We start from the raw sequence: 27,232 nt of genomic DNA, 5'->3' as shown, positions 1-27,232 counted from the left end.
AGAAGAAAATGGCATCCCGGAGATGCTTTAGTTCAAGGAGAAGCTATTGTAGTTAACGAAGCATTGGTCGACCGAGAGAAAATAATATTACCTCCGTTACATATTAAACTAGGGCTGATGAAACATTGTGTAAAGGCCCTAGACCAGAATCGTCCTTGTTTTGAATACTTGTCCAGCAAATTCCCTGCACTTAGTAAAGAAAAATTGAAAGCCGGAATATTTGATGGGCCTCAGATACGACAACTTATAAAAGATTCGCATTTTACAGAATCGATGACTGAAATTGAATGTAATGCATGGTGCTCTTTTGTGAAAGTTGTGCAAAATTTTCTTGGAAACAATAAATCGGAAAATTACCGGGATACAGTGGAAGAAATGCTTAACAATTTTAACAAACACGGTTGTTATATCAGTATTAAAATTCATTACCTCCACAGCCACTAGACCGTTTCCCAGAAAATCTTGGTGACCTTAGTGAGGAACAAGGGGAACGCTTCTACCAAGATATCAAAACGATGGAAGAGAGGTATCAGGGAAGATGGGATACTCACATGATCGTGGATTACTGCTGGAATCTTCAAAGGGACCGTCCTTTTAAAGCCTTTGCAAGAAAATCATATAAAAGGAAGTTTTTAGGTGACGCTGAATAGCAGATTTGTGCTGCGATGCTGGTTAAGTTAGATGAAAAGTTAAGTTTTTTTGGCAGATATGTGTGATGATTTTTGTAAGTACATTATTGTACAATAAATATCTTATTTTTTATTAGTGTTTTGTTTATTTAATTGGTAGTAGCACTAAATATACGTAGCTAGTGCTGCGTTAAATTAACCTATATGTTAGAAATGTGATCTGTTGTATTTCCTGAAAACGATCTAATGGAGCAAATCTGGTGGCATTTTTGGATTTAGCAGACCCAAATTACCTAGAAACAGTAAAAAAATTTCTGGTAGCAAACTGTCTGTTTACCAGTGGCAACTTAAATGAAACGAACTCAACACTTTCATGCTCTTATATTCAAACATATGATACATTGTGAGTTTATATGTTACGAAATGGGTTACACTAATATCAGTTTTAAGAAATAAAGTCACAAACATTAGTATTATTCAAAATACGGTTATCACATCTCTTAATAAAATACTAAAATAAAAACACTAAAACAAAGGAGTTTTGTATCCCTTAGTGCAATAATGCTAAAGAATAGAACAAATTTACGGATTATCGTTTAAAATGAAAGAAAGAGGCACACTAGAAGGAATGATGGTGACATTTCCGCTATGCTATTAAGAAAAAAGAAAAAACATTTAAACTGCACTGATGTTTGAAGTTCGTAAAATAAATTTATTTGAGTGATACATTAAGCAATTGCTGCTTTGGTTTGGCAGGGACCATGGCTCATTTTAACAGTGTCTGATATATAGTATTCAATTTTGTTGTAGTCGTAACTAGGTTTATTTGATCATTTATTATGCTTCAATATTTAAACTGCAATCATGTCCTCCATAAAGCGTAAAACTAAAGCAGGCGCCTATAAAAGATATAGTGAATAGAGCGTCTACTAACTTGGAACTCCTTTTATGTTCCATAAGGTAATAAAACAGTATAATTTCTAGCAGTTTATTAGTATTTATTATTTAAGTTGGAATACACATACGAATTATTTATAAGCATTATTAATGCAGTTTTCATAATTTATTGTTTTAGTATTATAAAGGCTGCAAAGAATCAATAAACTAGAAAAATAAGCAGCAAGTAATATACACATTTTGTGTAACAATAAAACACTGAAAACTTTGTTTTCAAAACTTCCACAAAATTTATTTTAAACTCTTATTACTACAGCTGTTTCGGCTAATTGCCTTTCTCAAGTGATCTATGTTTGGCATGCGTTTACACTTTATAATCTCTAATGAAATAAGTTGAGGAGGGGAGAACTGTTTGTCTCAAGTTGGTCATTCAGAATTATATCTGTGTTTTTAAATTGTTGATTTCCATAGATTCTAACAAAGATAGCTTAAGCCCTTTATTTTGAATGTGGGGAATTTTAAATTCGTCATTAAAAGAATGATTATGATCTAGATGGTGAAGGATCTGATTTTCTATTATTGAAAGCCCTTTTATGTTCTGCTATTCGTTTGTTAAAATTTCTACCAGTTTGACCGATGTAAGTTTTTGGGCAGTCGCCACATTTAAGTTTGTACACACCACTGTGTAAGTGTTTTTAATCAGATATAATGATTGAATTTGTACTATTTTGGTCTAAAAGGTTTACATCTGAAATTTTACATCTTCTTGAAGTTTGCATAAACCAGGACTACTTTGAATTTAATAATGAAATATATACAAATAACAGTGCAGGACTTATAATGGGCAATCCTCTAAGCCCATTGCTATCAGATATTTTTATGGATTATCTAGAGACAAAGATTTCAAAACATCCCATATTCAAACAGTTTTTATATTGGTGGAGATACGTAGACGACGTACTGGTATGTTTCACAGGAACTAACAAGCAACTCGACCAATTTGTATCGTATATTAATTCACTTCATAGTCATATTGAATTTACAACAGAAACAGAACAAAACCAATCCATAAATTTTTTAGATTTAAAAATTATCAGACTTAAAAACAAACATGACTTCTCCATATTTCATAAACCAACCCATACTGACACGTCTATTCACAATTCATCATCCCATCCCACACAACATAAACTGGCAGCCTATCATAGTATGTTACATAGATTAACAGAAATTTCGATGTCAAAATACAATTTTGAGACAGAATTAAATATCATTAAGCAAATAGCAGTAAACAATGGATACAACGAACAAACAATTAATAAAATGTTAAATCAAAAACTACACAAGAAAGCCCTAAAATTAGTATTTCCACCACCAGAAAAAAACCCAGTACCTTCTGCTCGATTACATATACAGGCAAAATATCAACAAAAATAGCCAAACACATAAAAAAGAAAGAAATAACACCAGCTTTCAGAACAAATAACAACCTAGGCAAATATATTAAAAACAACAAGAGCCAAAATAAAAAACACTTACACAGTGGTGTGTACAAACTTAAATGTGGCGACTGCCCAAAAACTTACATCGGTCAAACTGGTAGAAATTTTAACAAACGAATAGCAGAACATAAAAGGGCTTTCAATAATAGAAAATCAGATTCTACATACGCACTTCACCATCTAGATCATAATCATTCTTTTAATGACGAATTTAAAATTCTCCACATTCAAAATAAAGGCCTTAAGCTATCTTTGTTAGAATCTATGAAAATTAACAAATTAAAAAACACAGATATAATTCTGAATGACCAACTTGAGACAAACACTTCTCCCCTCATCAACTTATTTCATTAGAGACTATAAAGTGTAAACGCATGCCAAAAATAGATCACTTGAGAAAGCCAATCAGCCGAAACAGCTGTAGTGATAAGAGTTTAAAATAAATTTTGTGGAAGTTTTGAAAACAAAGTTTTCAGTGTTTTATTGTTACATAAAATGAATTTCCATCAAGTAACGGTCGAATCCATCATTTATACATATTTTGGATAACCTGACTGTTCTTTTATAATTTATTTTTATTTTATTTATCCGCATCAACCACTAAGGTTATTAGCGGTAGGTTTCTGACACAAAAATACATTAGAAAATACAAAATACAAAAGACACATTTTAAAAGTCATGAGTTTACAGTAACTTAAAAAAGACAGAACTTCATTGAATTGTGTAACCAGTGCTTCTTTCAGGCTGTTGGGTATCTTGAATATCACCTTGGCTGAGATGTACTCTGGACATTCTATTATTATATGGTTGACTGTGAAAGGTGTTTGGCATCTTTGGCAAATTGGTAGTGGTTCTTTGGAGATTATGTAGCCGTGCGTAAGGCTTGTATGCCCAAGCCAGAGTCTGCTGATAATTACCTGGTCTTTTCGTTTTGGTGGTATAGATTTTTTGATGATACGTCTGGTTTGATGCTTTTAAGATTTGTGTTTGTTTGATCCCATATTTTTTGCAAGATTTTATTTACATGAGTCTTAAATAAAGTTTTAGTATCTGATATTGGTATACCTTTTGTAGTCGGTATGTTCACATTGTTTATTGTCTCAAACGCTGTTTTGTCTGTTAGCTCAATACCAGTTATTCCAACATGGGATGGTACCCACATAAATGATATGGTTTTCCCAGAAACCTGGAGCTGTTGCAACGCGTCTTTGATTAGGAATAGATTGATGTGTGTAGGATAAACATGTTTAATGGCCTGTAAAGAACTTAATGAATCTGATACAATGATTTAGTGCATCAAGTATTGCTTGGAGCTCTGCGGTATAAATACTACAGCCATCAGTTAATTTAGTAGCAGAAATTACATTTTCTGATACAGTAGCAGCTGCTACTGCATTGCAATCTTTGGAAGCATCAGTGAAGAACAATTTGCAAGTGGAATATTTGAGTAAATTTGCATGATACTGAAGCCTGACCTCAGCAGAAATGTGTGAATGCTTATCATGATTAAGTAACGAGAGGTCAACTATTGGTAAAGAAACTGTCCAGGGAGGTGCCTGATATATTTTTATGGGTGCCAAGGTGATTTGATTGATATAATACGGTAGTCGTCTTTTAAAAATTTATTCAAATGGAATCTTGAGTATATTTCGGCCTAAATTGTGCAAAAAATGTACTTCGTAATATGTATATTCTTAAATACAAATAAACTCAGAAAAAATTATCCCCAGTAACACTTTCCCACACAATTCTACACTAGAAAAAAACGCAAGTCAACCACCTCGTGCTGTATATCCATGAATCATTCAACCAACTATCAGCTATGCAAAAACTGTTCAGGAAGAGATAATAGAAATACATTTTACCCAGATAAGGTTTTTTATGTAATAGAAACAACAACTCCTCAACACACACAAAACAATTTAGAACCAGATAAGTTACTGGAAAGAATGGATGAGATGTTTGATCTCATAATGATTTTAATATGTAAACTTAACCATCAACAATAAACTTAAAATGTGCTGTTGGAATGCCAATGACTTAACCACTCAATTCCACAACGTTTAAGTCTTTATCTACTCTCATATTTTAGACCTTATGTTTATTTTCGAAGCACACATATCATTAATAAGAGCCATTTCTATATTCACAAATATTCAACCTATGTAATTCAACGTCCATTAGGTAAAGCTGACGGAGGTACGGCGATTATTATAAGAAAGAACATTAAGCATCATGAAATAAATAAAATTAGTAGAGTTAACATCAAATCTTTGTCAGTGATGGTCGAAGATTAACAAGGCCCGATTATTTTAACTGCTGTCTATTAAGATTGCTCGGACACCGTTTCATTACTGCTGGAGATTATAATTCCAAACATCATAAATGGGGCTCCAGAATCATAACCTTACGTAGACGAGAATAATTAAAACGTATTAATGAGAATCATTTAGCTTTTTGGCTACTGGACAGCCTCTTTATTTACCCACTGAAAGACAAAAATCCCTGATCTTATTGATCTCACTATATTAAAAGAAATATCACATACATATCTCCAAATTTCTCCTTAATTTCACCTTAGAACAAACTGAAACAGGTATAGAGAAAAATTAAAAACATCCATTAACCTAAACTTGCCTCTTAAAAGTGATAGTGACATAGAAAATGCAGTTGCTCACTTAACTACACTTATTCTTCGACGTCCATCCCATAAATTACCTACAAACACTTTTCCAAAGTCCTATTGGAGTAGGTAATTTATGGGAAACAAAACTGCGAAAGAAGTGGTAGCTCACTAGGAATCCACAATATAAAGCAAATCTTATAGAGCTTGTAGACTAATCAAAATAAAATTGATGGAACCTAAAAATAATGGAATTAACAAATATTTAAAGAACCTATGATCTGCAGATGATACAAATTATTTGCTGTGAAAACTAATAAAAAACTTAAACACAACGAACAAACATAATGTCAATCAGAAAACAAAATGGTACTTGGGATAAAACTGATATAGATAAAGCATATTCTTTTGCAAACCATCTAGGCGAGTTATTTCAACCGCATCAGAGGAAAGTCTCAGTTGAAGAAACGTGTGATCGTCTATGATCGGCACAATCATCCTGCAAGCGTCCACACAATCGTCCGTAATAATATGTCGAACCACAAGCATCAAGCGATGGCCTTTGATGCATCTCGGGAAAACCGACCATTCAGTTAGGCCGGTAACTATCGAACTTATTTGATAGTCTGTTGGTATTTTGGTAGCAGTTTGTATAGATGTGATAATAGGCTAATTAGTCTGTAATTTTCTAGTTAGTATTTGTCTCCTTTCTTGTGTCGTAAAAGTACCTGAGGGTTTTGCCAAGACGTTAGAATAGCACCTCCAAAAAGCCACTTGTTCATTCAGATTTTAACTACCTCCATAGTAGTTTTAGCTCCAGCTGTAATTATCTCTTTTGTTATTATATTGTCTCTAAGAGCTTTTATATTTATTATCTATTTTGGTACGCTGGACGAGTATAATTGTGAATAGGTCTAAATTAATAGGACGCGCTAATTAACTCACCCTTGAGTTACCTAGGCCGCATATACGCAGTGTTAATGCAGACAGTTAACTGAGACTATAACAGCAATAATCACAGCAGTAGTCAAACAAAGAAATTGTTCAAGCACTTTAATAATAAATAAACGTAAAACATTTGGACTATATATTCCTGTGGAAGTGTGGACAGATGTAGGAGAGAGTGGACAAATTCAAGACAAATATAGAGTCAATATATTATTACCTGTTTACAAAACCAAGACATATATACAACAATGTACACACTAAAGCCATAAAACTAGTTAACCACACCATAAAAATATGGAAGAGGTTACATGATAGAAGAATACGAGAAAAAATCCAAATATCTGTATCAGTTTGGTGTTACGTAAGGCAGATTAATGCAATATTTAGTTTTCATTAGTAAAAAAACGCTGACATGTTCTTCATTAATCTTAAAAAAGTATATGATAAAATTCCTACAAAGATTCTGTGGTGGGCGTATAATATAATGATGGATGGATATCCTTTTGGATATATATTTGGATATATCGCCTCCTGGCGATGTTATTTAATAAACTACATCTTGTTTATTAACGACGTTGAGAAATATATTAAAGTGTGATGTATCTCATTTATTCGCTACTTTTATAGCATATTGATGACATTATTTATTTATTGTTAATGTTTAGGTATCACATTACAAAGCACGACTCAACTGAAATACTGGTCTGTCTACGATTATATAACATAGAGCTGTGAGGCTTTGATTCTCATTATTTAGTTCACAATAACAATTAATATCACTGATGGTGCAAGGTTGAAATCGGAGTGCAATTAAGATATTTTAAAACTAACACACCCTGTTATTAATTACGTGCACCCCAGTTTTCCAATTCAAAACAATTTTATTTTATTTATGAATTCTTATATCTTAATATCTCAAAACGCGCTTAATAAAAAGAGAGAATTAAAACAAAAATTCTGTAAACTACCATAAGACCAGATATGATGTATAAAACTGAATGTTAGTTAGTTAAAAAGAAATTTTAACAATGAACACATGTAGTGGAAATGCTTAAATGCATTGCAAGAAGGGGTATCTAAAAAGGATTAAATTAAGAATGAGTATATTAGGTTAAGTTCTGAAACTGTTCTGGAACTGGAACAATACATAAAAGAGATTAAAGAACTGTATCTATAAAATACCATGTGAATGCAACAATTTCTATGTCGGAACACCGCAAAACCACTAAATTTCAGGATAAACGAACATGAAACATACATTAAAAACAAGGACTTCGACAAATCACAGATATGCAAACATATCTGAGTGATATGCAAACAGTGAGCATAGAGTATAATAGTCATGAAAAAAACAGATATAAAAAACAAAAAAAATTTAAGAATCAGCTCCTATCTTATTTAATGAAAAAAATGTGTAGCAAACCCATCAGCAGAACGTAGCAGGCTTTAGTTGCCAATTCTAAAGACTACTGACAGGCTAGTTAACCAAATAAATAAGGATTTAAACGCCAAAAGATACTGTTCTGCTGCTTTCCTTGACATATCTCAGGCTTTTGACAATGTATGGCACGTAGGACTACAAACAAAATTAAAGAAGCTCCTAGCCTATCCTCACTTTCAGCTCTTAAAATCCTACATAGAAAATAGACACTTCTTGGTGAAACACGGGACCGAGCACACTAAACTATATCCTATTTACTCAGGCATCCCACAAGGCAGCGTTCTCGGGACAATTCTATATCTTTTATACACAGCGGGCATTCCAACATCTAGTACAAATACTGTTGCAACGTATGCAGATGACACTACTATCCTAGCTTCCCATACAGATCCATCAACAGCATCAAGAAATCTTTTATCAAACCTAAATAGAATTCAGCAATGGATCATCAAATCTAATGGAACTAAGTCAATACATGTTAGATTCATGCTACGTAGAGAAACATGTCCCCCTGTATATATTGATAATTGTCTAATTCCTCAATCCGAGGACGCTAAATATCTTGGCATGCACTTGGATCGCCGTCTAACTTGGAAAAAACATATTTTTAACGAACGAAAACAGCTTGGACTTAAATTAAGAAATATGTCATTGGACGCAATTCAAAACTATCTTTGAATAACAAAATTTTACTCCTCCTCCTACAAGTCCATCCTCAAGCCCATATGGGCTTATGGGATGTAGCTATGGGGCACTGCTAGCATCTTTAATACAAACATCTTACAGAGATTCCAAAACAAGGTGCTGCGTGCCATAGTCAGTGCGCCATACTATGTATCCAACGAGGTGATTCAACACGACATCCCCCTAGAATCCGTAAAAGAAGCCATACAACGTTTTAGTGCTAAATACTGTGAACGAGTGCTAGTGCATCCTAATGCGTTTGTGTCCACAACTAAATGTGCAGAACGTCTTTGAAGTGCGTAGACTAAAACGGCAATTGCCGTCCGACTTGTCCAACTGAACATAATAAGTGTATTCAAACTAATAAAATTTTAATTTTAGAATTGTAAAGAGGTTACTGATTGGAGTAACTCTCTACATGTCTGCACTTTTTACCATACCAAATGCTTAACGCCCACTGGACAGATTGTTCTACTCAATGGAGTTAATATAAAAAAAACTACGAAAGAAGAGCAACAAGACCATACCAACAAGAATGAATGAAGAAAGTCGGAGACATATCGTCTACAATGATACACAGTGCATATGCAACATACAATACACAAACATAATACACACAAACACAACATATAAACGGGTAATGCATATATAAATAATGCAGAGACACAAAAATAATTAGAATGGGATGTTCCGAGGACACAGAAATCAACCCTTAGATTTTTTTCAGCTAAAAGCATGGCTGTTACCTACAAGACCGTGGCCAAGAAAGTCAACCGTCAATTTTAAAAAGATATAATTTCTTCAACAATTTTGGCAGTTATACTTTTTTCACAAAATTCTTAAATAATCATTTTTAAAAACGATTACCGGAGTGGAAATCAAAACTTCAAATATTAGTTAAAAATGTAATTTTTATTAGAATCAATTGTAGCTTAATCTCTAATAAATATAATATTTAAACTAAGTATATTAGGGACTGGTTCGCACAGATGGTTCAGATGGTTTGAGTATGTTCAACGTCGAGACGTTAGTCACCTAATAAGAAGAATTGATGATTTGTAAGTTCCTGGAAAAAGAAGGAGAGGAGGACCAAAGAAACCCTGGGAGAGATGTTTTTGCAAGATATTATAAGTAAAGGGAATTCATAGTGGTATGATCCAAGATAGAAACTTATGCAGTGATTAAATTAGAGAAGTCGACCCCACATTGGAATAAATGCAAAGGGAATAATAATGGTTGGTATTTAAAGTCATACTTTATAATAAATAACGATTTTTTTTTAATCTACAGCACCTTCCCTAAGTTTATTAAATTAAAAGCTGTGCTATGTTAGACAAAAAAAAACATTCCCAAATTTGTTTTCTAAATGTTCTTCTTTTCTTCTTAATCTTCAAAACATGAATCAATAAATTAAAATGACCATCAAGAAATGGCATTGTGCCAATAAATCTTTAAAATAACTAAAAGAAAAGATTCTAGAACAGCACTAAAACTTAACATGATTTTAAGCGGATAAAGTCATCGACATAGAATCAATTATTTAACAACTCAACTGTAGCCTTGTCCTTAAACCCATCGATTATTTTTCGAATTACTTGTTCTGAACTTCCAAACACAATAAGAGAAACTGGAGTTTAAAAGTTTAAATAGCGAACAAAGAAAAAGTTTTATTGTCGGACTCTAAAGAGCGGAACTTGTATTGCAGATACGTGGAGGAATCTGGGAATGATTTATTGAATAAAATGGTAAAATAACAAGTCTTTATTTATTTTTGTTTTAAGACAAAAATCGAAAAGGCTCTTTTGACGAATATCTTATTTCAATTTTTATATATGTATCTTATGTATGTTATATGTATGTTACTCACAAAGTCTTGATTTTAGAACTCTCAAGTTTCATTATATATATATATATATATATATATATATATATATATATATATATATATATATACATATATATATATATACATATATATATATATATATATATATATATATATATATATATATATATATATATATATATATAACAGCGCTCCAGACCTTGTAGGTCCCAGGCTTCTAAAAACTTGGTTATTTTCCTCTATTTTTTTCGGTCCGTTGCTTTCTTTCTCCAATTTCTCACGCCTATTTCTGACAAGTCTTGTTTTACTGCTTTAACCACTTCTTCTTAAGACGTCTTTTTCTTTTTTTCCCCATTTCTCCCTTCTTCGGTATTGTTTTAACATTTCGATTCTCTGGCATTCGTATAATGTAACCAAGCCATCTAGCTCTTTGGGCTCGTATTTTTGCCGTAATTACTAGTTTCCCATATATTCTCAATATTTCTTTATTCTTTCGTCTTCTCCGAATATTCTCTGCCGTCTTTATTCCTCCAAAGATTTTTCTAAGCACCTTTCTTTCCCAGATCTCTACTTTCTTTTTTCCTGCTGGTTCATAATCTACGTTTCACTGGCATACATCTCCGTGGGTCTGATTACTGTCTCGTAGACTCGTAGTTTAGCTGTTCTTGACACATTTTTTGCTTTCAGTAATGAATTTAATGATCCTATCGCTCTGCGTCCCTTCATTAATCTTTTGTCTATCTTTTTTCTTCTTTTTCCGTGTTCGTTAGGGTTACTGCTAGGTATTCAAATTCTGACACTTTTTCAAAACAGTAGTCAGTCCCTGCTTCTTTCATTTTACTATATTTGTTATTATTTCTTATGTCTCCTCTTATTTCCATATATTGCGTTTTTGTTTGGTTTATTATTAATCCGTATCTTTTCGCTTCTTCTCCAAGTTTCTGGAAAACTTTTTTTAAATGTTTTTTTTTGTTCTCCTAGTATCACCACATCATTGGCGTACGCTATGCACTGTTTCTTGCTATTGAAAATAGTCCTGTTTGTGCTTATATTTGATCTTCTTACGATTTATTCTAATAATAGGTTAAATATATTCGGAAATAGCGGATCCCCTTGTATTAAACCTCTATTCACTGTGAACTGTCTTAAAATGCTTACTTCCATTGTTACCCTAGTCATCGTGCTTCTAAGCGTTATTCTCACTAGCCTTATAAGCTTTTCTGGTATTCCTAATGTTCTCATGGACTCATATAGCATCGTTCGATTTAGGGAGTCATATGCTTGTTTAAAATCGATAACTAGCATACGTAATCCTAAGTTTTACTCGTAGCTATTATTTTCTATTAATTTTAACATACTTATTTGATTAGCAGTTGTTTTTCCTGATTTAAAACCTACCTGGTATTCTCCAATAACTTTGTTATCATATTTTATTAATATTTGCCTAATAATTTTTGCAAGTATTTTATACTACTTCTATTAGTGCTATACCTCTATAGTTTATGCATTTCGTTTTGTCTTCTTTTTTATAGATAGGACAAATAAGAGTACCATTCCATTGTTTCGGTATTTCTTTCTTTTGCCAAATTTATAATGACAAGTGAAATATCCTTTACTTAAATCTTTTTCCACCTTCCTAAAAAATCTCAGCTGGGATACCACTTTCTCCTGCACTTTTGTTATTTTTTAGGTCTCTTATTATTTCTTTGTCTTCATTCAAAGTTAGTTCCTTGCACGTCCCTTCTTCATTTTCTTGCTCATTCTCATTTCCCTCAGGTTCCTCTTGTTGGTCTGTATTTAATAGATCTTCAAAATATTTTGCCCATCTTGCCCATTTTCACCTCAAAGTAAGCCTTCCTTGTTTCTGCAATACTGTGGATTATTTTTTGTAGTTTCTCTGGATTTCTTAACTTCTTGGTAGAAATTCTTTACCTCTTTGTTTATGTAGGCTTCTTCTATGTTTTTAAAATGATTTTTAGCTATTCTCTTTTCTATTTTGTTTTTTTTGTGCAAATTCATTTCCACTCCCTTCTTCTTACCACATAGTTTTCGATCGCATTTTGGGTATTTTCTTTATCTCCATTCCTACATTCTTCATCGAACCAGTCTTGCCGTTTTTTTATATGCTGTCTTCCTATATACTTTTCCGCTGCTTCCGACATGGCTGTCTGTATGCTCTGCTATTCTTCAACTATATCCTGTTTGACTGGATTCTCTAGTTTTTTATTTATTTCTTTCTCTAGTCTGTTTACAACCTGCTTCTCTTAAGGGCACTCTATTTGGTTATTTAATCTATCTCTAACAGGTTTTGGTATTATTGGTAGTTTTTGTTTTAGTTTTGTCATTATTAGTGTATTGTCACTGTTGGTATCTGCCCCTCTGTAACTCCTGCAATCGATTATTGTCTTATCATGTTTGCTTTCAATTAGGACATGATCTATTTGATTTTTTATTTTTCCATCGGGAGAAGTCCATGTTACCTTATGAATGTCTTTGTGGTTGAACCTTGTGCTAGCTATCTCTATTTTCTTCTCTATAGCAAAAATTCTGTTAATTTTTTCTCGTTTTCATTTGATTCCTTATGTAAACTTCGTCCCCCTGTTGTTCTTTTATATATTTCCTCTTTTCCGACTTTCTCATTCATGTCACCAATGATTATCTTTATATCGTATTTCTGTATATTCCCTATTAGGGTGCTTAGCTTTTCGTAGAACCCTGTTTTGGTTTCTAAGTCTTTACCTTTAATGGGCGCATGTACATTATTGATACTTATCTTTTTATTCTTTCCTCTTACTCTCAAATAACATATTCTCTCTGATATTGGTTAAAAATTTACATCTGTTTTGTTTACTTTCTCTAATACCATGAATCCCACTCCAAAATATCTCTTGGTTCCCCCACTCTTGAACAGTGTGGTCTTTCGTATTTTTATTATTTCTTTTCTCAGTTGGTTCGTTTTTTGCAGGGCAAGGATATCTATTGTATAATTTTCCATAATTTGGTCTTTCTTTCTAAGTTTCTTAAAGTTTTCTGCTCATAAGTACCTCTCACATTCCCAGTGAAAAAAAGTCCCAATTTTTATTATATCCTTGCCTTTCTTTTGTGTTTGTTTTTCCGTTTTCCATGGACCTATTCCTTTGCCTTGCCGTTTTGGTATCATATCTCCCCAGTTGTTTTTCTTCTACTAGATTTTGGGCAATTTTTCTTTGGTATTTTCTTTTAGTTGTTGTTTTTCTTCATCCCATGTCCATTAGTTCCCATTAATAACAAATTTTATTTCATTTTCATTTAATAGCAAATTAAAAATTTAAGTTTAATATGGCCAGCTAACAAACTAAAGAAAATATCAGAACTAATATAGAAATTGCTGAGCTCAAAGAGCCACTGATAACTATTACTTTATTATAGTTGTTATTTTTTACAATTATTGGTGCTTATAGGGTGGCATAAAGTTCGAAAATGTAAGTAGTATTACATAGTGATTGATTATTTAAATTTTTGTTGTTGATTAGAAGTGAGAACGGTAGTTCCTTAGCTGTTGTTAGTATAACGTCCAAAGATTCATGAGGTTGCGGTCAAAAGTCTTTTTGACATATAACATAAGTTGACAAAAGTCAAATAAATGATATATATATATATATATATATATATATATATATATATATATATATATATATATATATATATATATATATATATATATATATATATATATGATATTACACCCCTGAGCATAGAGGCTGCAACTAAATATCTTTACCATTCGTTTGCTGGTATTTTATTGTATGGATTTAATTCTGCCATTTATTTTCGTTGGTATCTTATGAATCTCCATATTCGTTTTTGTGTACAGTAGAAGTTGCTTTCCATCCTTTTTATAAACTGTTTCCAGTGTTAATTTTTTGTTCCTCTTACCAACTGTTTTGTTTGATTTCGTATTCTACTATAGGATTCTCCGGATTCTGGAGTATTTGTTTGTACTTCGTGTAAGTCTCTCATTTATCTTTACATTTCGCTTTTATTTCGTTTCTAAACCATTGTGTATTGTTGGGTATTCAAGATCACATAAACAACTAATATGCAATTAAAAAATAAATACCTAACTATTACACCACAAGCAACTAGAGACTTTGAGCAACAAAAAGTGCACGAGTTTTTTAAAAATACAGATATTTTGATCAAAAATTAAGGTTCGTTTTCGATAAAATTAATCAAAATAGAGAAAAAATGTTTATTTTTACAAAAAAAAAATTATAAAAATTGTGGTTGAGAGATAAGAATGTAAAGTTTTACTAAATGTGATAGAAACAAATTTGTGGAAGGTAAAAATAAAAAGCCAAAAGCTCGATGATTTCATTTTTTTTGCATAGTTTTTGAAGTTATGTAAAAAAAGTAAATAAAAAAGTTTCTTTTGTTACTTAACAGATCTTTTTATTGCCTATAACATTGCTATTTATGTTATATTCTCTTCCGTTACCAATGAATTCCATTCCGTTACTATTTTTGTGTTCTTAAAAATTATCATGGCTAACCTTTGACTGATGATAACAAAATTACATAAATTGTGCTGCAAATTGTTTTGGATCTGTTAAATTTTTCATATCCTGCACGACACTGACTGTTTTAAAATCTTAAAATAATAATTCAGCAAAGATATATTGCCTATTGCAAAGCCAAAGAAAAATCATGCTACAAGAAAGGTATTTAGTTATTAGAAACGTCAGTATTATTGAATAAGGTAAGTTATCGAAAAAGCTCGAATTTATTCGTTATAATTTTCTAAATACGCAATTTAATCGATACTCATGACTTTTGAAATTGTTATTTAAATTGAAAAAACCAATTTACTTTTAATATCTTTTACGTTTTAATGTACTTAAGTGAAAATTTTGTTCGTTTAATCTCAAGTGTAAAGTGTACTGATAAAAAATGAGTGACAGGTTTTAATTGCGAACATCTATGTAAAAAGTATTTAGATGAGCATAGAAAGTTTATTTTGATTAAGTCCTAAGGCACTATCTTTCTTGGTAAAAAACACTTATGAAGACAATAAGTCTGTTCTAAAATGAAAAGTTTTTAAATTACACAAACTCTTCACTTGCGACTTAATTGAAGCTGATAAAGTTTACAAAAGAAAATAAATTATTAAATACTTTTTTAGTGTGTGCTATAAGATTCCTTTTAGTTAAATTATTATATGTACTATTAATTTTTTTACTGGAGTAATATTTGTTTAGCCTATATATAAAAATAAAAGACTGATATGTTTTTTGTACACACTTATTATTAAGTCAGGCAAATATACAAAAAAAGTGAAAAATATAGGCATAAATATGTACTCATTTACCCAAAAATACGCATTAAATATGCATTTCTTTTAGAAAAAATGCATTAAATATGCATTTTGTCTTAATATGCAGGCTCTCAATATGTATTTAATAATGGTATGTAATTAATGTTAATTTTAATAATAAGAAAATAATGTAAATAAATTTAAAAGTAGTCAATTTTAATGTACTAATTAATTGTCATGAAAGCAGCAAACAAGTAAAGTAATATTCCTTATGGAACTTATTGAGTAATGTAAACCGGAATGCAATTTTTAGTTCATCAAATGTCGACATGGATATCATTTAGCAGTTAATTTTGCATGCTGATCACGAATCCGGTGTCAGATTTGCTCTATCTTGACGTTTTATGCGCGTTTCGGGTCACTTCCGGTGTCGGATCGCAACCGGAAGTACATATTTAGATTCGTCTCGACGAGACCTTTCGATCCATATATACATTGTGGAGTCTAAAACTTAAAGTAAATTTTAACTTCCGGTCATCTCAAAACCGGAAGTGAATTTTTGTACCAAAAGTATATCTTGACAATCTCATACGTAATACTAATAATATTCCGAAAAAATATTTTAATTATCTAATATGGTTTTTGAGTAAAGTGGTGGACAAGAAAAGGGCTTAGCGTTTTAGTATATAAGATATTTCGGGACAGCTGATAGATAACGTAGTAGATTTGATCGCTATCCTTTTTAAAAATTATTATGCTTGATGGAAGTTTACAAAAAAAAACTTTTTTCTAGTATATAAGTTTTTAATATTTTGTTTTATAGTGTAGTAGTGTTTGTAGTATATTGTTATATTTGTGTTCAGTAAGGCCCTGTTTGAGTTTTAGCAAATTTATGTGTCTGTTTTCAGTTGGGTAAACGTTATGCGAATATATTTTAGGCATATATAAACATTATGGTATTGAGTAAACTTGTTTATTAAACTCCTTTAGTTCTTAATGAGGGTACGAAAATTCATGAAATTCAATTAAAATGGTATAATTATTTATCAAAACTTAATTATAATTTAAGCATTTTGTGATGTAAAAGAAACAATTACCTCAATTTTAGTTTAAACCGTTTGAAATGTCGTCTTAGTATATTGTTGACAGATATTATGGACAGTGTACCTTTAGGAGTCTTTTTAATCTGTGTATTTAGTTGACTCCTTTTGAAGTCAAGCTATATACATCTGAGGGTTATTAGAGAGAACTTTATAGAGCCTTGACATTTCTGCAGTTGGTTCAATCTCTGTGGTATTATCTTCAACCAAAAATCTATAATAATGACATAGTTGCAGCCTCTATGCTCAGGGGTTTAATATCGTATATATATATATATATATATATATATATATATATATATATAATACTGACGTTTCTAATAACTAAATACCTTTCTTGTAGCATGATTTTTCTTTGGCTTTGCAATAGGCAATATATCTTTGCTGAATTATTATTTTAAGATTTTAAAACAGTCAGTGTCGTGCAGAATATGAAAAATTTAATAGATCCAAAACAATTTGCAGCACAATTTATGTAATTTTGTTATCATCAGTCAAAGGTTAGCCATGATAATTTTTAAGAACACAAAAATAGTAACGGAATGGAATTCATTGGTAACGGAAGAGAATATAACATAAATAGCAATGTTATAGGCAATAAAAAGATCTGTTAAGTAACAAAAGAAACTTTTTTATTTATTTTTTTTTAACATAACTTTAAAAACTATGCAAAAAAAATGAAATCATCGAGCTTTTGGCTTTTTATTTTTACCTTCCACAAATTTGTTTCTATCACATTTAGTAAAACTTTACATTCTTATCTCTCAACCACAATTTTTATAATTTTTTTTTTGTAAAAATAAACATTTTTTCTCTATTTTGATTAATTTTATCGAAAACGAACCTTAATTTTTGATCAAAATATCTGTATTTTTAAAAAACTCGTGCACTTTTTGTTGCTCAAAGTCTCTAGTTGCTTGTGGTGTAATAGTTAGGTATTTATTTTTTAATTGCATATTAGTTGTTTATGTGATCTTGAATACCCAACAATACACAATGGTTTAGAAACGAAATAAAAGCGAAATGTAAAGATAAATGAGAGACTTACACGAAGTACAAACAAATACTCCAGAATCCGGAGAATCCTATAGTAGAATACGAAATCAAACAAAACAGTTGGTAAGAGGAACAAAAAATTAACACTGGAAACAGTTTATAAAAAGGATGGAAAGCAACTTCTACTGTACACAAAAACGAATATGGAGATTCATAAGATACCAACGAAAATAAATGGCAGAATTAAATCCATACAATAAAATACCAGCAAACGAATGGTAAAGATATTTGATGGAACTGCTTAAAGAAAAGGAAAATATTAATCAACACAATAACGTACCTGAAATAGAAATCAGTTTTCAGGAAGTAGAGATAGCCATAAATTCACTCAAATAAAGAAAGTCACCAGGACCAGACGGAATAACCAACCAGCTTCTAAAACACGGAGGAAAAAGTATAACCCTAGAGATGACAAAACTTATACAAAAACTAATATTGCACTGCAAGATACCAGTGTTCAAAAAAGAAGATAAAGAAGACCTCAACAATTATAGAGCTATAAATCTACTGAACATCACACCTAAGCTTACCACAAAAGTCCCTACCAATAAAATCAATGGACTGAGAACTTTATCAGATGAACAACAAGGATTCAGATCCAGAAGATCCTGCGAAGAAGCCGTATTTGTACTAAGACAAATCACAGTAAAGGCCATCGAGTACAATAAACCAGCATATCTATGTTTTATAGACCTGACAAAGGCTTTCGATTGTATCCATGTCAAAGACGTCTTACATTTACTGTATAAAAAAAACATACCAATCAATATTATACGAACCATCGAAAACATCTACTTCCATAATCTAATACAGGCGAAGACAAATGAAAAATTAATACAGTGTTTAACAGTACCCACAAAGCGGAGTCAGGCAGGGTGACTCATTAAGCTCACTTCTCTTTTTTCTAATAATGGACGAAATAATACAAGCAGTATGTAAAGGTCATAGTTACAGAATGAGGAACAAAGAAATCTAAATATTATGTTATGCAGACGACGCCGCATTGATTGCCGAGACAGGAAACGAGCTCCAAAGATTAACAAACATCTTCAATAAAACAGCCAAGAAATACAATGATAATATCAGTAGAAAAAACCAAACGTATGACATCTCAATATTCACTACGATATAAAATCGAAATTGATGGGAACATAATAAAGTAGGAAGCAAGATTTAGATATCTGGGAATAGATGTAACTAGTTACGGAGATATTGAAGAAGAAGTATGACAACAAAGCTTAAAAGAAGCTGCGGGATTTTTTAATGACACAATCTGGAAGAACAAATACCTACAAATACCTAAGACACGACACATAAATAAGAACCTATAAAGCAGCAATTAGACCCATATTAACATACACGACAGAGACAAAACCTAACACGTCTAAAACGAGACGACTACTAAAAAAAAAAGATGAAAATACTCCGAAGAATACCAGGGAAAAGTCTGTTGGATAAGGAAAGAAGTGAGAGCATAAGAAGACCATGCAATATAGAAGACATAAATGGATGGGTGACAAAACGGAAACAGGAGTGGAACGAACACATTAGTAGAATGGCAGAGGATAGGATAGTACAAATAGCACGAGATAATTCATCAAATGGACGAAGAAGTATTGGCAGACCAAGAAAAAGATGGTGCGATAATTTAAACAATTTAGAAGGCTAATATTAAAGAATTTATTTATTTATTTTTTTATTAAAGCAGAAACAGGCTTTAAAGCCTATATACAAGAAGTAAGAAAAAGAAGAAAAACCTTGGACACGGTTACCATAAACAAACTTGTTATATCCTATGACATAATAAGCAGGCGTTATGGACTATAACGCCCTATTGTATAAGAAAAAAAATCACATGGTATAAAAGAAAGATTTTTTTTTATTTTAAACAATTATTTTAACCTTTATAAATATTGAAAGTACAATTTTCGAACTTCTCTGAAAAGTTATAAGTTCATAAATTCTCCGAGTTTTTTGAAATTTTCAAAGAGAAAACTTGACCACTACTACTATTAGTTACTTTGACATATTCCTAAATCTTCTATATCGTCCACGGTTATTTTCACATGCTCATCCCGTCTCAATCCTATAAAAACGCCCATCACGAGAACTATTTTAAGTGAAAATAAATTTTATCTGGAGCTTTATTCTTAAAATTTAGAACCTGATCCGACTGAAACATTTGCTCAGCATTTTACTACAGAAAAAATACAACGCCAGTATAAAACGGTTATATAAATATATAACCGTCAAACAATATTCAATAAGTAAGTTCCAAAAAAATAAATATTTTGGTCACGAGGATATCGGTCAAAGGAGAAATAATAAAAGGAAATCACAGTTCCATTCCTATATTTGAAGACGTTTCCCTTATTTAATTTACAAGCTTCATCAGTTCAATGAATGGTGAGTGAAGAAAGTTAAGGTGTAAAACAAACACACCATTCTCTTAGTATCCGTGGTCAAAATATTAAAGTTGAAATATTAGCTTAAATGTTCATATGTAGTCGAATTCATGTATAACCATAAGAAAAAGATTACTTTAAAGGTGAAAAAAAATACATAAAAACTACTGCGAAGCACTAGAAAAACCCGTCACATTGTACGTAAAAAAACTTGTTAACAGTAAAGTGTAGAGATAAAAAACAAAACATTTTACAAAACTTTGTTAGAATAACAGCTCTGTGCCAGTGTGTTTTGTAAAATCTTTTGTTTTTATCTCTACACTTTACTGTTAATAAGTTTTTTTACGTACAATGTTTGTTTTACACCTTAACTTTCTTCACTCACCATTCATTGAACTGATGAAGCTTGTAAATTAAATAAGCGAAACGTCTTCAAATATAGGAATGGAACTGTGATTTCCTTTTATTATTTCTCCTTTGACCGATATCCTCGTGACCAAAAGATTTATTTTTTTGGAACTTACTTATTGTATATATATATATATATATATATATATATATATATATATATCTTCTTCTTCTTCTTAGTCGTTGACCTGATGCAGGTATCGTGATATCATAAAGCTATTAGCTAAATTTCCCAATGTTCCTCCACGTTTTTCTATCTTCTGCCATTCTAGCACATTCTGACAATGAAGCGCCAATGGTAGCAACAATATGGTCCGTGTATCGTGAGGGAGATCTACCTCTATTTCTTTTGCCTTCTACTTTTCCCTGGATGGTAAGTTTTTCAAGACCATTTCTTCGAAGCACATGTCCAAAATAGCTTATTATTTGTTCTGATATTTGTGTTCTTAGTCTTTTCTTTATGTTTAGCTGATCCAGTATGGATTCATTTGTTCTTCAGGCCACCCATGGTATTCTCAGCATTCGTCTCCAGCAGTACATCTCAAATACATCTATGTTCTTTTTGTGTTTCTCAGTAAGGGTCCAACATTTCGATGCATAAGTAAAAACTGGAAAAACTAGACTTCTTACTAGTCTCATTTTTGTATCGGTAGTTATTTCATGGCTTTTCCAAATTTTTGTTAATTTTGCCATAGCGCTTTTTGCGATTGCTGACCGCCGCTTTATTTCTTCAGTACAGCCTCCTTTGTTGGTTATTAATGATCCCAGATACACAAATTTATCTACAACAGCGATATTGTTTATCATGACCAGATGATTTTGACTGTTGTTAGCTCTGTCAATTATCATGATTCTCGTTTTATCTCTGTTTATTTTAAGGCCCATCGTTGTTAAGCTTACGTCTTCTATCCGTTGTAGCAGGTGAATCAATTCAGCTTCAGAACTAGCGAGAATAGTAGTATCATCTGCATATCTCAAGTTGCAAATCTTCTTCCCGCCAATGGTGATGCCACCGTTCCAGTCCTCAGTAGCTTTCCGCATTATCCATTCACCATAGATGTTAAACAGAATTGGGCTTAGTATGCAGCCTTGTCTCACGCCCTTTGTGACCCTGAAACTATCGGTTAGTTCCCCATTTATTCTAACTCTGGCATAATTGTTATTGTACAGGCTTTTAATTAGCAGTATCAGATGATTGGGGACTCCCATTTCAGACAAAACCTGCCACATTTTACTCCAGTTGACCAAATCGAAAGCTTTACTATAATCTATGAAGCACAAATATGTTGTGATGTTGAATTCTCTGGATTTTTCTTCAATCTGACGTACGTTTAAAATTTGTTCTCTAGTACCACGTCCGGGGACGAAATCTGCTTGTTCCTCCGCAATGTTAGGTAGTAAAAAGGGCTTTATCCTCTCGAAAATTATGTGTAAGAGTATCTTACTGCAATGCGCAATTAGAGCAATTGTGCGATAGTTGCTACATAAATCTTATATATATATATATATATATATATATATATATATATATAATAAAAATATTTAAATACTTGTAATAAAAGCATTTTGTCGGCAGAAAACTTTAATTTTATATGTACTTAAGTGGCACAACATGCTATAGTAATACTTAATGCATTCATTTATTTTCAACTTTATTAATCATTAAATTTTAAATTAGGTCAAGACACATACATAAATAGTAAGAAGATAATGACGAAGACTAAAATAATTAATGTAATGTGATTTTGCAAATTGTTTATAACTTTATAATTTAAAAAAATCTCATTATTATTAATAAAAATTAAAAAAAGGTCTAATATGGAATTAAAAACAATTATTTTATTAATTTAGTAAACAAATGATAATACTTAAATGATAAATACCACTCGAATAAAGGGGAGGGAAAAAAATTGTTAATTGTTACATTAAAATGAATATATATTATGTGCTTAAAATATGAAAATATTCACCAAAAATGCAGTTTTTTGTTTAATTTAAAGTAGGTTTTAGTCTGATAGTATAGTAGCCAATATGACACTGACTGCTATTAAAAAAAATGAAAAAATAGATGAAAAATCATTCTTTATTCAATTGCAGTTGGGGTTATGTGCTAAAAAGACGGACAAAATATTAAAAAAGAGGGTGTGTTGTATTTTGAGCATGTTCTGGACTAAAAATGGCAAATCTTGAAGCGCTATTAGAAATGACAAAAAAAAATTATCAAAAATCGTTATTTATTGACATACAGTTAAGTTTATGTGCTAAAACATGAAAAAAGCACTACAGTTTTTTCGAATTTTCAGAATTTTCTAGAGCAAAAATGACAAATCTAACCCCGCCATTCAAAAGATCGAAAAAAATATAAAAGAAATAATTATTAAGAAGTTTACCAAAAATTACCCACATAACCTAAATTTTTTTTAAAAATTTAAATATTTTTCCTGAGCTCAATTTTAATTCAAAAATTCTGAAAAAAATTAGAATTTTTTTTGCATTAAAATGTATGTTCAAAAATTTTTTTAGATTATTTAAAGCAAACGATGGCTCAGGAATTTTTTTAAACACATTTTTTTGCGAAAGTATCTCGTGGGTGCACCTTACTAGCTAAAAATTTGGCTAAAGGGGTTTTTAAATATGTACTTTCGAGTGACTAATTCCAAATTAGAATCCAGTTCAGTACAGATCTTACCATATTATCCCTCTGTAGCGACAATTTTAACGACAAATTATTATTTTTTCAACGTAAATTACAAATTAGCTAATTAAAAGTAATTTCAATTATTTTGATACTATATTTTTATTACTACAAATAAATCTTTCTAAAATAAATATACACATTTTCTAAATATTGTTCTTATTGAGATTATCACAAGGTTAACTTTATAATAAATTATAATACCAAACCTAAACTAATAATAAAGATATTTAAAATATTTGTTGTATTATTTTGAACACAAATTTTTATTGAACTTGAATAATCCCGATATATAAAACATTTACCATATGTGATAAAGTATATCAAACTTCAATTTAAATTACATAAAAAATGTTTTGTGTATATTTCAAAACAATTTCGATTGCAAATATAAAGACGCATTATCTGCAATACGGCAAAACTTTTTAAAACACGTACAAGAAAAAGGAAAGAAATAACAGTTTCTTTGTTTTAGAAACTTTTCGTTTAGAAACAAACTGCGCATTGTTAGTCAACAAGACCGTCACCGTGGCAACGATACTCTCAATGTTTCCGCTTGACGTAAAATCTGTTCTCCGGTAAACAATATCTGATTGACCCGTCCTCTAAAAATATCTTCCAAACAAACATGACGTTGCTAGGTACAGGTAAATATGTATGTAAAGAAAACTAAAAATACAAATGGAAAATCAACAGTTAGCTTACCGCCAGATTCTTGAGCATAAAGTGGGACGCAGGATCGGGCCCAGAGGACAAGCAGGAGCAGGAGGGCCCCCCGTAGAGGGGCTCTCTGCCGGCCCTGCTTCATGGTCACTCGACACTTTCACATGGTTGTAGGGCCTCCAAACGGCCCGTCATGCTGCAAAGCACTGACGTGCCGTGGCTTGTGGTCTCTCCACGACGCTCTGGCGATGTTGCCAACTGCGCAAACTGCAAGTCTCCAGGATAATTGCGCGTGTTTACTATAAGCGCTACCGAATGTTCGACCAAAAGTAATGAATGGGAAGAACATTGTAGAAACTAATTTTTTTCCTTACCATTTTAAGTAAGTAAGGCTTAAGATTTGCATAAGAAAATATCTTTGAAATAAAATTTTTATTTATTATAATGTAATCACTATAATCCGTTCACAAATTGTTGAGAGCACGAAATGTGCCTCAAAGTCATAAAACGGTCGTAAAATTTGTATCATCATAGGCGTTCCTGAGGTGTTTATTTATTAAAATTAATGCGTTTTACATTTATTTTCCTTTCCAAAATGTTTATCAATATTAATAATGTTTTAATACTAATATATTTAGCAAAAAACAATTAAAACTTTCACGGCTTATATTGGTTATTATATAATATTAATAAAACTAAGAATTTAACCATTAACAATTTTGTAAATAAGAATACCTTATCTCTTTGGATATTTCAATACTAATCTTCGCGTTTAATCACTTTACTAGAAAACCTGGAATTCATATCCGAAGGTACTATTCGTTGCAAGATAATTAATATGGAATTCCCCAGATTTTTAATAATATAATGGGTATAAAGGTGCCGGCCTTGGCCACGTGCGTCGTCTGTTCAGTTTATATTCGAAACTTTACTTGAAAGGGTGAAGTTATTACGAACGAAAACAATTTTTTTGTTTAGTACGTTTTTGATCGTATGTAATTTACGGCTCGTCGGTGTTTCCGCGTCTACGGTAGCAATTAGCGTCTAGAATATTTCTTTTGCGAATTATATGCAGTGCGTGAGTGATTTTTTATTCCATATATCTACGAACATATACGTACCTTTCGCTCGTGCTCGTTTTGTTGGATTGTTTGTGATGGCTTCATCATCAACATCATCAAGTTTTACACCGGTACTGTTGCGTACGGTCAGTAAGTCTGCCTGTTCACCAAGAGAGGACTATTGTCCTGAATGTTCACGATGCTCTGGTTTCTCAGAATCCCACAAACACTGTTCGCAATATAGTCGAAAGTTGTGCCAACATGACTGGCGTAGGGGAGTCAACAATATATAGGTTCCTATCAGAAAGAAAAAAACACGGTATAGCTAACCCAAACACAAACGAACACTAAAGAGAGCGAAAAAGCCTATTGAAGTTGATGAATTTGCCAAAAATGGTATTCGAAGGAAAATTCATGGATTTTGTTTCAAAAAAGAAATACCAAACCTAAACAAAATTTTACAAGAAGTTAGAGACGACCCGGATTTGCCTCATATCGGACGAACTAAATTGTGGCAAGTTTTAAAAGAATTAAATTTTCGGTGGGAGAAATCAGACCGAAAATCACTTTTGATTGACCGGGAGGAGATAATATGTTGGAGAAGAAATTATCTAAGATCCATACGAAAATTCCGGGCTGAAGGAAGGCCAATCTTCTACCAGGATGAAACGTGGGTAAACTCAGGTAACACTCTAAAAAAATTTGGTCAGATAAAAATATATTAAGCTCCAGGCAAGCCCTTATGGAAGGTTGGTCTACTGGTATCTCCCCACCTTCTGGTAAAGGCAGTAGATTATTAATTTCTCACATTGTCAGTGAAAAAGGATTTGTTAAGCATGGTTTGTTGGAATTTCAGTCCAAAAGCACAAAAGACTATCACGAGGAGATGACAGCTGATGTTTTCGAAGAGTATTTTGAGCAGATAATTAAACACATACCACCAAATTCAATTATAGTATTAGATAATGCACCTTATCATTTACGACTAGTAGAAAGACTTCCAACGACTGCGTGGAAGAAACGGGATATTCTTGACTGGCTGCGGAATAAGTATCTGCCTTACAAAGATGGAATGGTAAAAGCAGAACTTTTAAAAATTGCCCGGCAACACAAATCTAAGTTCAAGAAATACGTAGTTGACAAAATGGCGAAAAGGCGAAACATCACAGTCCTTAGACTTCCACCCTACCACTGCGAAATAAATCCAATTAAACTCATTTGGGCACAAATGAAAAGTTATGTGGCTAGAAAAAATACGTCATATAAAATACAAGCTGTACGTGAATTGTTATACGAGTCTTTACAACATATTACAGAACAAAACTGGAAAGATGCAGTAAGACATGTAATAGAAGAAGAACAAAAAATGTGGGATCTTGATAATATAATTGATGCGACCGTAGAGACACAACCGCTAATTATTAACCCTCAAGACGACTCGGATTCCGAAGTCGATCCTATTTATTTTGAATAGTTTTCTAATCGTAATTATATAAGGTAAGTAATAGTAGTTGTAATCGTAAGGTATTAAAGGGGAAAGGCGCAAAATGTCGCCTGTCAAAATGTTCAATGTGTTTTAAATGTATCCATTTTTTTTTCAAATCCTGAGAAAACTAAAAAGCATTTTTGAAAAATTTAAAGGCAGAATAAAATATTTATTAGAATAAACAAAAAGTTTCTTTTGCATGCAATATTTTCAATTAAAAATTATACTATATTTTCTCTTTTATTTTCACCCCTGTTACATAACATATTAAAATAAACATTGTAGAAATTTTCAGGAATTTTCTGCCCTCAGTAATAATGTAATCTTTAATTCTGCGTTTAAATTTTTCAAAAATATTTATTATTTTTCTCCGGATTCGAAAATGATGGATACGTTTAAAACACATTGAAAATTTTGCCAGGCGACATTTGGCGCCTTTCCCTTTAATTAAATAAATGTATCTTTTACAAATGGCAAGAAAATTTTATTTTTGAA

The 27,232-nt window shown here is 31.6% G+C and overlaps 1 protein-coding gene across 2 annotated transcripts in view; it reads right to left on the bottom strand.

Annotated features, from left to right (window-relative positions):
* The window catches only part of jus (EB domain-containing julius seizure protein), a 411,352-nt gene extending 386,939 nt beyond the window's left edge, over positions 1–24,413 (bottom strand). For both annotated transcript variants that reach the window (XM_072522570.1, XM_072522571.1), the window contains exon 1: positions 24,233–24,413. In XM_072522570.1, the coding sequence (XP_072378671.1) occupies positions 24,233–24,335 (103 nt within the window). In that variant the 5' untranslated portion in view covers positions 24,336–24,413. The remainder of the gene's footprint in view (positions 1–24,232) is intronic.
* Positions 24,414–27,232: the final 2,819 nt, after the last annotated feature.

Source organism: Diabrotica undecimpunctata, chromosome 2, assembly GCF_040954645.1.
Source record: "Diabrotica undecimpunctata isolate CICGRU chromosome 2, icDiaUnde3, whole genome shotgun sequence".
In the NCBI taxonomy this organism is placed as follows: Eukaryota; Metazoa; Arthropoda; class Insecta; order Coleoptera; family Chrysomelidae; genus Diabrotica; species Diabrotica undecimpunctata.
Note: the sequence above shows the minus strand (reverse complement) of the source record. Positions and strands in the feature narration are given on the sequence as shown.